The 12,343-nt window shown below is 39.5% G+C and overlaps 1 protein-coding gene across 1 annotated transcript in view; it reads left to right on the forward strand.

Annotated features, from left to right (window-relative positions):
* Nucleotides 1–12,343, forward strand: part of LOC122815812 (extracellular calcium-sensing receptor-like) — a 363,125-nt gene that overhangs the window by 239,597 nt on the left and 111,185 nt on the right. The window contains exon 6 of the mRNA XM_044088617.1: nucleotides 10,801–10,807. Coding sequence (XP_043944552.1) covers nucleotides 10,801–10,807 — 7 coding nt within the window. The remainder of the gene's footprint in view (nucleotides 1–10,800; nucleotides 10,808–12,343) is intronic.

Consider the following 12,343-nt stretch of genomic DNA (forward strand, 5'->3'; position numbering starts at 1 on the left):
TATATATATATATATATATATATATATATATATATATCCTTTTATGTGTAAACATGAGTGTTGTACATACCTTCTCAGATGTATTCCACCATATTCATCTGAAATATTTATATATAAGAACATGACTGATTCAACACTATTTTTGCTTACAAGTACTAAACAATTGTAGCAGTCAAATCAGTTGTTCACTATTATGCAGTATGTGTACTGAATGATATATTTGAAAAACCAACAGACATCCTCACAGGTTGATGGTGTAGTGGTTATTTGCTGTGTCTATAGTGTACAGGGTCCTGGGGTCAACATCTGTATGAGCTATTTATTTTGTTGCTGGGCAGAACAAGGGCTGATGGAGACAGGATGAGTTAGGTGCTTTAAAGCGACTTTAAGTGGGTTTGTACAGGTTTGCATGAAGCTAAGCACTGCTAATGTATGGTTAAATGAATAGGCGCTTACATCATGTATGCTTCGCTTACCAGTGCGCAAGTCTGCTTATCATTTACATTTAAGCAGCCCTGATAACTAGTGATCACATTCCATAAAGGTAGACCAGATAGGAATAAAAATAATAAACCAGTGGATAAAATTTTTTTTGTAACCACTTATGGTGTTTATATGGAAAAGTTGGTTAAAATAATTATGACCCATTGAAATTATTTAATACAGGATCCCTTTTTGGGAGAATTATTACCACAAAGACCTATGGTATCATATAAATGGGGGAAAAGTATTAAAGATATGTTGGTGCATGCCCAGTTTAATTTTCCTGCAATAAGGCTGAATAAACATATATCAAATTTAGGTTTTAGAGCTTGTGGACATTGTAGTATATGTAGTCATACAGGGTGTTCTTCTGATAAAATAAATAGACAGAAGTTTGATTTGAATGATAGTTATGGCTGTGTGATGGAAGGAATTGTATATGTACTTAAATGTGAATGTAATTTATTTTATATAGGGGAATCTAAACAAAGTTTCCTTGTCAGATTTTTAGAACATTTAAGAAATATTAAAAAAGAAAAGGTGGAAAGCCCATTGGGACTACATTTTAAAATGTACCATAATAATAATGGGAGTAAATTAGAAGGTACTATTTTGAAAAAAGTGCATTGTGAAAGAGGTATGTGTTTAAAAAGTAAATTGCAATGGAAAGAAGCACTTTTTATTTTAAAATTTGACACCCTGCATCCTAATGGGTTAAACAGATAGCTTAATTGGAAATGGCTCTTGTAATGTGTTGTTCTTAATTGCTTTATTAATGCTGTTTTAATATATAAATGAAGTGAAGAATTGATATTGTAATAATCTGTTAAAGGCATTGGCCGATGCGCTAGAGAAAAGTTAAGTTTGTTACTATGAAAAATAAATCTTTGGATTTACTGGATGAGTCATTTTTTGGATTTGGTTTTTCTTCTGTGGTTATTTATTTTTGTTTTTATGGCTAGTGAGCCTTCTTTCCAGACTCCCAGGACTTTTCGAGATGAAAATAGAAAAAAATAGAGAAAATGAAAAAGAAAATACTCAAAAGACTTTCAAACAAAGTATTTTGCAGGTGGGAGAACATTTGCCTGTTAAAGTTACAAATCCTGCATCTATGTCACAGCTTGGTGAGTCGCAAAAAATTTAGGACAAAGTGTTATTAGATGGATGTCAAAAATGGACAGTTAATCTCTTTTCTGCTGTAGGACAGAACTACACAATAACCATGTCAGGTGAGCTGCAAGGTACAATTAATAGACTTGAAAGTTTATTATTTAAAGAAAATGCCACACATTATAATATTATCAGTTTGCAAAGATATTTGGAGTTAAACATTACTCCAAAGGGACTAAAAGCGTATAAAAATCCATCTACATCTTTTAATGAAAAAATGTGGAAGATATTAAGTTTGCCAAAAGGTGGGCTATGGCAGCACATCGCTGCACAACGGAATGGGTGACTATCTTAGTGGAAAGAGATTTGTTAAAACAAAAACAGATTAAGAATGAGATTTCCATGTTATATTCAAACCTTTGCAGCTCACTTGCGGTTCCATGATTTGAGACTATGTTAAAAGATATTAATGAGAAAGTGCTGGCTAAGACAGAAACTTTGATTGACAGGAAAATCCGTAAATTACAAAGAGACCTCTGAGAATATGCGAATGAGATGGCGTTTCAACCCACATCCAATAAGAATCATCGTAATGCTGAAGGCGGGTCCTTTGATAAGAAAGCAGAAAGAAAAAAGCATGGTGTCTTGTTTGCTTCATCTGAGGCAACTGAAGCTTCAGGAGAATGGTCAGACGAAAATGCAAACTTTCCTTCACTTCCCCCGACCCAAAGGAGTGATTATATGCAAGAACATTTCCACAATAGACCCAATACAAGTGAGAGAGGTTGGAAGAGGGGTCAAATAGATACAATGTGGGGGAGACAACAACAACAGAACCAACAAGGAAAAAGAGAAAGATGGTACTGAGTTTTTTAAAGACTGTAAATATTAATAGTAGTTCCGATGAGCATTATGTGTTTAATTTAACTGGTTATCATTTTTCAGACACTGAATTAGCAGTATTAAACTGTTGTATTAAATTTGTTCCAACTGTTATATCTAAAATGTATTCTTTTAAAATAGATGTCTTTAAATTAGTGAGGAAGTTACATTAATTATGTTTCTTTTCAAAGCATGATAATAGTACAGAAATAATGAATTCTTCTGAAATGAATAATTCTTTGAATGAAACAGCATTTATGGAATTTTTTTCATGTGACTCTTCTTTTGAAAATTATGAGACTGAAAATGCTTATTGTCTACTGCCGACTGATAAAATTAGTAGCAGAAGCACCTATATACCTCCTTTTATTAATGAAACAGTTAAATATTTTACTAATATAGCAAATTATTCTATACAAAATATTTTTAAGCAAAATAATTGATATTTCATATAATTTAACAAAAAATGAATGGGAGGCATTGAAAGCTATGAGAAATAGGAATGACATGATTGTCAAACCTTCAGATAAAGGTACTAAATTAGTTGTAATGACTATTGAACAGTATTATAAAATGTGCATGGATAATATGAATAATTATGAAGTACTTGATGAACTTCTCAAAAGCCAACTTCACACTTCTTAAGACTGGTGTGGTATCCTTCAAGGCCCCTGAGCCATTGGAAACCACAACCCATGCTGCTGAATCCCTTACAAATGCTTTCTTTAGCACCTCCAGGATTGCATGGATCAAGCAATCCCAAATAAAATCAAGACCCTTTCCACCAAAGGCAAGCGCCCGATCTGGTGGACTCCAGCCATAAACAAACTTTACAACAAGAGGAGAAAGCTACTACAAGATAGAGCAAAGGAAGACATCTCTGATCAATACTAGTAAAACATAAAATCATCCAAGGCCAACTTTGAGAGAAAATCGCCAAGTAAGGACTCAAAAGACAATCATAAGGCCTTCTTTTAGAAATCTGGGTGGAAACTCCCAGATATGCTCAGAATTAGTCCAAAATGATAGAAAAATCAGTGAACCCACAGACATTGCAAACATACTGGCAGACAGGTTCAGTGAAAATATCTCCCATCCCTCCCCCAAAGGAGAAAAAATATCTATCCCAGCAGAGTGTAGCCTCCCAATCATCTCAAATGCCCAGGTGAGAGCTGCTCTCTAAAGCTAAAACGCAGCATCAATGGGACGGATGGTGTCCCCGGCTGTGTGCTACACAAACTCAATGAGGAACTAAACCCACACATAAGGCTGCTGTTTAATCTTAGCCTTACCACAGGATACATACCCAAACAGTGGCATACGGGCAACTGTGGTCCCACTCACAAAAGCGGTGCTTCTACAGACCCTGGTAATTACTGCCCCATAAGCAACAAGCCTGGTCTGCAAAGCTATGGAGAGGATCATAATGGAACTCATAAATAAAGGACATAGGACCTACAGACATTTGGATCTTACCAATTCGGCTTTGTCAAGGGCAGATCATGCCTCTTGAACTTGGTCAACTTTTGAAACAGTCACCAAGGCCATTGATGAGGGTAAGGCAGTTCACACAGCCTACCTTGACCTACAATACCCCACTCGGGTATCATAGAAAAGCTCACCAGCTTAAATGTAAACCCATATGTCACAAGGACAGAACCCACAGGGTTAGAGTTGCTGGTGCCATGTCAGACTCCAAGCCGGTCACAAGCGGTGTCCCACAGGCTCTCAGTCCTGGGCCCCTTGTTTTGGCATCTACTTTCAGAAGTGCAGGCAAACATAAGGATCATAGCTGACAAAGTTTGCAGATGACTGCAAACTGCGCCCATAGTTGAAAATCCATCAGACAGAGATATCCTTCAGAGAGGTCTCATAGAAACGGATAACTGGTGCCAGAGCCATGGCCTTAAGCTAAACACCAAAAATGTATAGTCATACCCATTGGTAAAACAAGGTAACCCCAAGTTACCACATAGGTGGCAATCCATTAAGCACAGGAGCCTAAGTTGACAGTAACCTTTCTTTGACACTCACATTGCCAAAGTGGTTAGGAGGACCTTCTACATTGCCCACCTGATTATGAAGGATTCACATCCAGATCAAGGGAGATCATTGTCTTATCAGACCAATGATTGAGTACAATGCCCCATTGAATGTATCTTACCCGACACCTGCAGCAATTGGAAAGACCCCAAAGTTCCTCACCAAAGGATAAAGGGGCTCAAAAATATGCCATATGCTGCCCGACTGAAGAAACTCCAGCTCTATTCCATCGCATACCGTTTGCTCAGAGGTGACCTGTGCCTGACATACAAGGCCATGTCCAACCTGGAATTAATGGACATGCTCCACCTCAAAAAATCCAAATCCACCAGAGCCACAAGAGCAAGAGACTTAAACCTCAACACGGATATAAATAGGACATGCTGGAGGGACAGATTCATCACCCAGAGACTCCCTATGCTGTGAAACAGAATCCTGGTCCATGTGAGACAGAGCACCTCGCTGGTTCTGTTCAAGAGGAATCTTGACCAGTGGATGGGAGATCGATCATCTCTGTATCACTGCTGGACAGAGGCACAGCAAACTAATAGGTATAGTATTCTTCAACCTAAGGGGTGGTGAAAGCCACACAACTCTGGCTAGGCTTATAAATGCCCTAGGGCAGATAGCCTAGTATGAACCTATGAACCTATGAACCTATGACTATGGAAAGAATATGAAGGAGCTTTATCAGCCTATAATGAATTAATATATAAGGGATACAGTTTGGGATATTTTACTAAGAATGATATAGAGAAGAAATTTTCCACAGATAAATGCTCAATGGCTAAATTTTACTCCCCCGGATTCACGAAACCTCCATGTAAGACTAAATATGTCTTACTCAGAAACTGCAGTTGAACGGTATGACATCAGCGTGCCATGCATATTCATGAGGGCATGCTGACTCCACTCCAAGTCTAACACGGACTGTGCAGGAAGGCAGGGGGTGTGTCCGACTGTCAAGCAGTCCAAAGGTCCACGCCCCTGCAAGTGTCTGAGTTCTGCAATGTCAACACACATGAGCGAGTCCGCTCAAATGTCTACATACCCAACACCACACTCCCTCCCATTGTAAACCCCCAGTACAGTTATAAAATGTAAAACCTTTAATTTATTTCTTATAATTCTTGATATAGCTGCCCGTATTTGTGTGTGTTTGCGCAGGTGTGTCCATTGCTTAGCTACAGTTAGCAATGTCGACATCGAAGAGCATAATAAGAAATGTTTATGAAAATTAGGCCAAATAGCAATAGCAGTAGAGCCTACGCACAAAGAGGAGGCATTCACAGTTCTAGTCCCCCCACACCCCTTTCTATTATATGTTTTAAATTAGTATATGAAATAATACCTGACATATATGAATAAACTTTTAGTAAAAAGCATAGAAATGGCCTACGTATCAGTGAACAAAATGTATACATATATAAATATAAGAAGGAACTTGACGTATAATTGCCCATAGCTAAGCAGTGCTTTACCCAGCACAATATTGGTGCCCATAGCTAAGCAGCACTTTACCTAGCACAATAGTTTTGCGTGGAGCTGTGCACCACGCCAACTAGTGCACCATCTGGCAATGTTGAGCAACATCGGGCAACGTAGAGCAAAGTTGAGCAAAGTCGCCTAAACACAGCCACACCCCCTAGCCTGTCTGGACAGTAGTAAAATAAAAAGCAATGACAAGGCTCGAACCCGGGATACTGTGCATCACAGTCAAAGTACTGAACCACCATGACATGACAGCTTTGCAGAAACATGCACTGTTAACATACATATACTTATGAATGGAAGTTTAACCATTGCTAAGCAGGTTTGCTGTTAGCCGAGAATTTTACAAAATGGCCAATCACAAATAAGTGCGGGAAATGAGGCATATTTAAGCCCCATAGGCGGGAATACTCACATTAACTGATTGTGATACCCATATGCAGTCAGAATGGTCGGAGCTGGAGAGGGAAATCGCTTTAGAGCACAAAGGTGGGGCATTGAGGAGTCAAAATACATGGTTTGGCTCCTTGTCCATCATCATGAGTCTAGACTCCTGCAGGGCCAATTTCAAGGTACGGAGTTTAATGCGGAGGCTTGGAACAGGTTAGCTCATGACCTCACCAGTGCCACAGGCATCCCAAGGACTGGTGAGCAAGTCCATCACCACCATTCAGATCTGAAGAGATGGAAGCAGGACCAACTGACCTGATGGATCCAGGAGGCCCGTCAAATGGAAAATGCCCCACTACTGAGTAGGTAGCCATGGAATGAAGTATGTAAGGAATGCTGTTGTAGTCTATAGTATGGATAGGTATGTCTCAATATCCCTTCATTTACATTACAGATGCAGGTGTCCGTGCCACAAATCAGCAAGCCTATGCAGATAGGCTGCTAAAGCTGCACCACCAGGCAGGTTAGTAATTCTTCTGCATGTATTATTATATAAAAGAAGTGAGAGAGCCTGAAAAAGAGTGTTGTAACCCATCAATAAAGGTCTAATAAGCCGTGAATAAAGTCTCTGCATGTATTGTAATATAAATTAAGTGAGAGAGTGTGAAAAAGTGTTGGAACCCATTAATAAAGGTATAATAGGTTTGGAATAAAAGTATTCTGCATGCACCAAAATATGAAATGAATGAGAGAGCCTCTACAAAAGTGTGTAATGTAATTAATAAAGTAGAATGCCTGGATTGTGTCTGTGTCACTTTCTTTGATATGTTGTAATACCCTTGCATTATGGAGATAGTACAGTTGTATTAAATGCTGTCAATCCACAATTGGGCAGGTCCATATAAAGTGGATGAAGGGAATGCCAGTAGCCCTTAAGTATATATACAGTCCTCAACTGTTGGTTCATGGCTAGTATGTACAGGTTAATCTGGCACATGAGTAGCTTGTGAATGTGATCCCCAGAAATGTCAATGTGCTGCAAGAAATGTAGGGGTCTGTTTAAATGTAGCTGAAAATGTCACCTGAAGACAGCCAGATATGTAGATATATGAATATAAATGAAATATATAAATATGTAGCAGTAACATCTGCATCTGGAACAGTTTGTATGTCAGATACAGATCAGGTATATAAACAACTATCAAATCCCAATTCACAATTTCATGGACACTGCCTAGTATAATAATGCATGTAGGGGATATACACCTGCTGTCAGTAGGAATGTAGAGTACAGTTATAAGTATATGCAAGTTGTTAATGGATTTTTTCAACCCTACTTTATGTTCATAAATAATGCCATTCCACAACTCAATGCATATGTGTAATCTCAAAAACATTGTTGGGACATATGTCCTGTTGGTTTATAAATATATGAATGTACTTTGATGCATGTGCCCTGTTCACATACCAAAACCTTGGTGGCCTGTTGCCACCAATCAATCCTGCATGCTGTTGGAATGTCCATTGGTGTTCTAAATATGCATGTGTTATGCTTGCTGTTCAACTGCTGGAATACCTGTGTTTGGTTAATGGGAATACTACTGCATGCTGTTATAACTAATTTGGAATTCTGTTGTCTGTTACTAACCCGTATTGTCATTAAATCGCACAGCCGCTGATCCTCTAAGCCAGCTCGAGGAAAAAGTGGCACGACTCACGGGTGAGCCTGCCACTCCTATGCAGCCCCCAGCACAGCCACCCTCGGGTCTGTGAAGGTGCAGTGGTGACTGCCCATGGATGGGGATCTCAGTTCCACTGTTACCATCTATGGGCTCATGGGCTTGCGATTTCCCAACATCCTTCCCCGTCAATTGTGTTCACCCACCCCATGTCATATTCCGCTCCTGTATGCATCTTGTTTGTCTTGTCTGTTTACCTCCCCGATCTACCTCCCACAACATACCTACTTCCCCTATCTCACATTCCACTCTCATCTGAAAAAAAAAAAAAAAAAAAGGGCAAGCTGTTCCCACAAAAAAATTATGCCCCATACATAGCTGCCCATCTCACACACATGTCTGCTGGACATGTAAACTGATAATTATAATTGGCAGTACAACATACATTGTTGTCCTCACCCCTCTCTCAGGGGTGGAAGGTTTCAAATTTCACTCCAAATTTCTGCAATATGCACAGCTGTTGCTGGTAAAGAAATGGGCAGCTATGGACCTTCCCTACACCCATCCTGCACATCCCGAGCTGGTTTTCCTACTGTCTTTCCCTCTTTGTGCCCCCTTTTTCACCACTTTCCTATCTCCCCATTTTCTTTTCTTAAAAAGAAATTAGCATGGGGATTAGTGGGAGTAAGCACTTTTAAGCAGTAGTTAGCGGGGGTGCAATTGTGTGCACTTAGCTAAGCATCACGCAAACCTGCTTAAAACTGCTTAAAAGTGCCTTAGTCACTCTGTATGTCAGGGACCTTGTTCTGCTCAGCAGCAAAATAAAACACCTCTGTCAGTCTCAAACCCCAGACCTTGTACACACTAGACTGCACGAAGAACCACTAAGCCACAGCAGATTTTCAATAGCTTGGTGCTGAAATGAATATATCATGCATTACAATGAGTGAATGTAAAGGAAAAATAGGAAGGCCATAACACAAGGCTTGTTCTATGGATCTTTACCAGCAATTGTTGTGGAATTGCATTACATGACTGTGATGAGAGAAGTAGCCATTCTAGCAGCAAATAGTGTTACAGAAGCACTTTACAACTCCCACACAGTATCATAGCATGAAAAACACTGACATATCTGATTAGGGCGGAGGCCATACTTCCCAACTGTGACTACTTTTCAGGTATGTCCCTGATTGTGAAACATTTATTAGCTGTGTCCCTCTGAATCCCTGATGTTAGGCAGAAAGGTGGGGTATTACGCAATGAATAATGACAATAATAACAGTAGACACCGCTTGTACTTCATAAAAGGTGTACTAATCCATATGCACTGCTTCACTCAAGTCTACACTTACTGTCTCTATTATTTGGAAGGTGTAACTCACTTTCAGCTACCTATCCCTGACTCCATGCAAGTATGTATCTGAGTGTTTCATAGGCCTGGTAGAGGCACAAACACACAGGCATATCAGCTTTACTGCTGTTACACACTCTGCAAATAGCTTTGGGAGGACTTCCACAAGGATACCCTTCTGTAGGAGTACAGCACAGAAATACCAAAGGATGTAGCCATGTACTGGTAGCAACTGACTGTAACAATGCCATTGTACCAGTGCTGTAAACACCTGTGGGTTGAACAGACAATAAATAACAGGCTAACATCTGGATACCATCTGGATCGGTTCACAGTTGAGAACTATGCAGACAGACCACCTGCCTTAGTAAACTTACAGTTACACACCAACCCTTTAAGTCCAGTAAGATAACATTCACACAATAATACATAATGCTCTCTGTATGTCTGCATCCCCCCCCCAAATTTACAATATACTTGTGTGTTCAGGGTCTACCAAGGATGTAGGTAGGCATACTCAGTACTGGAATTGTCCAGTTCTCTTGAGAATCCTGTGCTAATGTCAACAATAAAAAGCACAAACCCTGCAGAAGTGAGTACATTAATATTCACAGTATAACAGTTCACAAACAGTTCATGTGCCAAAAGAATACATTGCAATAACTACTTCTGTATGGCAGTTATTCATATAAGCAGAAACAAAACTACATACTCACATATATCTTGTGTAAGTATTTGTAGGGGTGAGTTAAACTCTACACTGATATCTCTGTACTGGAAGTGGCAACAGTCAGGTCTGAGTACAACATGTAAATCACTGGCTACAAACCTAACTTCAGATATAAGAAGTATACCAACCTTCTGAGTGGAACAACAGTGTCCACAGCAAACAAGCATGGGCCCCACTCTGGAAATCTGAAAGGGCTACGCCTACATAACTTAGCAATTTATAGCAGTGGGTTGCTATGACAGTGTGTACTGCAATTACCACATAGCAGGTTGTATGCATTTACCAAATGCTGGGCACCAATTGGTGCAGAGGGCATCACATGCACATGCGCAGATATCTATAAAAGCAGACTGTACTTGCTATCCCCACATGCAATCATTACATTGCACGACTTGGAGTGTAGCTACATCCAGGAGAGGACAAAAAAAATACTTAAAAAAAAAATTAAGTAAAACAATAAAGTTACTGAATTACCAAATTAAAATATTAATTAAGCAAAAAAAAAAAACATAATTAATAAACAAAAAAATATATAAGTAAAAACAACCATAACTTAACCGATTCCAGACAGTAAACAAAGTATATAGCTTTGTCACAACATACACAGACGGACCTGCAAATGACAAACAGGTATGTAACAGATATGTAGTTACCAGCAAGTAGTAGATGTATATGAAGAGTACTGTACATACTTCGAAACATGCATATGTGGCAGCAGTTGGTATGTATGCACTGATGCCATGCATAACTACTGCCATGAACAAATTAGTGTGTAGCTGTGTGCAGTGGGACATAACTGTGACAAATGTAGCTCAGCATTAAATGCCAGACATCTGATCATGTTATCTATGTTCTGTACAGTACTGTGTATAATGGCTGTTTGTGGGAGTAGTGCAAACAGCTATATAAACTTGGATGTGACAGAGTAAGACATGCATGATAGTCATATAATGTGTAGCTTAGCATTGTCAACTGCTGTACCAGGCTAGTATAGTAAGGTAGCATTTGCAGCTATATATACTTCCTGTAATATTACTGTGTGCACACATGTGCCAACTTTTCATGTTGTAGCAAGGTCCAACAGCTCATCCGTGAGGTGTATGGACTTACAACAGTGTGGACCATGTGTGTGCATGGCACACACATATGGAGAGATATATATGTGTCAGATATATTAGCATCTGTACATGTGCATAGAGCAAGGGACATACTGCAACTGTTTGTGAAGGGTGGACATATATATGTTGGTGAAGGTTGTAATGTGCATTTTGTTATGTAGGTTGTAGTGTGTGGCAAACAAGACAGCATACAGTGCTGGTATATGACATGTGTTGTTTAAATGCTGTGGGCATGATTTGTTAGGTTTTCAGTCTTCCAGACAGGGAGTCCTGCTAAAGATACATGGGCTGTGAATACCTTCAATGTATGCTGCACAAGACTGTGCAAAATTATTTCATAACTGTATCCCTCGCAACCTTTGCATAATTGATATTCCCACCATGAAAGGTGGACTGTATATGTGCCCACATGTAAATCTATATTTACACCAATGTATGTTTATATGTATGCTCAAGCTCAATGTTGTACATGTATTGCCATCCCTTTTGTTAGAAACCCTGTACCCATGAACTACCACATAGGTGGTAGTCTACTCCACACCGAAAGTGTCCCTTTTGATAAGCACAGTGCCACACTAGTCATGTAAACTGTGTACGGTCCACATGTCATCAGAAAAGGTGTGTCATCCATGGAAAAAGAGGTCAGTGTTCCACTCTACTTATCAGTCATGAAACCCATCATAGAGTACAATGGCCTTTGTGGTATGAATCTCAGAAGACATCTACAGCAACTGTAGATGCCAGGCACATACCTCACAAAGAGTATTACCAGACTCAAACAGATGCCCTATGCAGACTGTCTTACAAAGCCACAGCTACACTGTGTTGCATACCGCCTACCCAGAGGCATCCTCTGCCTAACATACAAAGCTATGCCAAACCCACAGGTGTTGGACATGCTCCATGTAAACAGATCAAAATCCCTACAAGCTACACACTGTACTGATCTAAACCTTGTAACATCAAAAAGCAGAACACGCTGGAGTGGTACATTCTCATCTCAGACACATACCATACTCTGGAACTAACTACCTATCAATAGCAAAGAAAGGGCCTCATTAGCAGT

The sequence above is a fragment of the Protopterus annectens genome, chromosome 1.part1 (genome assembly GCF_019279795.1).
Source record: "Protopterus annectens isolate FY-2018-M chromosome 1.part1, PAN1.0, whole genome shotgun sequence".
Classification (NCBI taxonomy): domain Eukaryota; kingdom Metazoa; phylum Chordata; order Ceratodontiformes; family Protopteridae; genus Protopterus; species Protopterus annectens.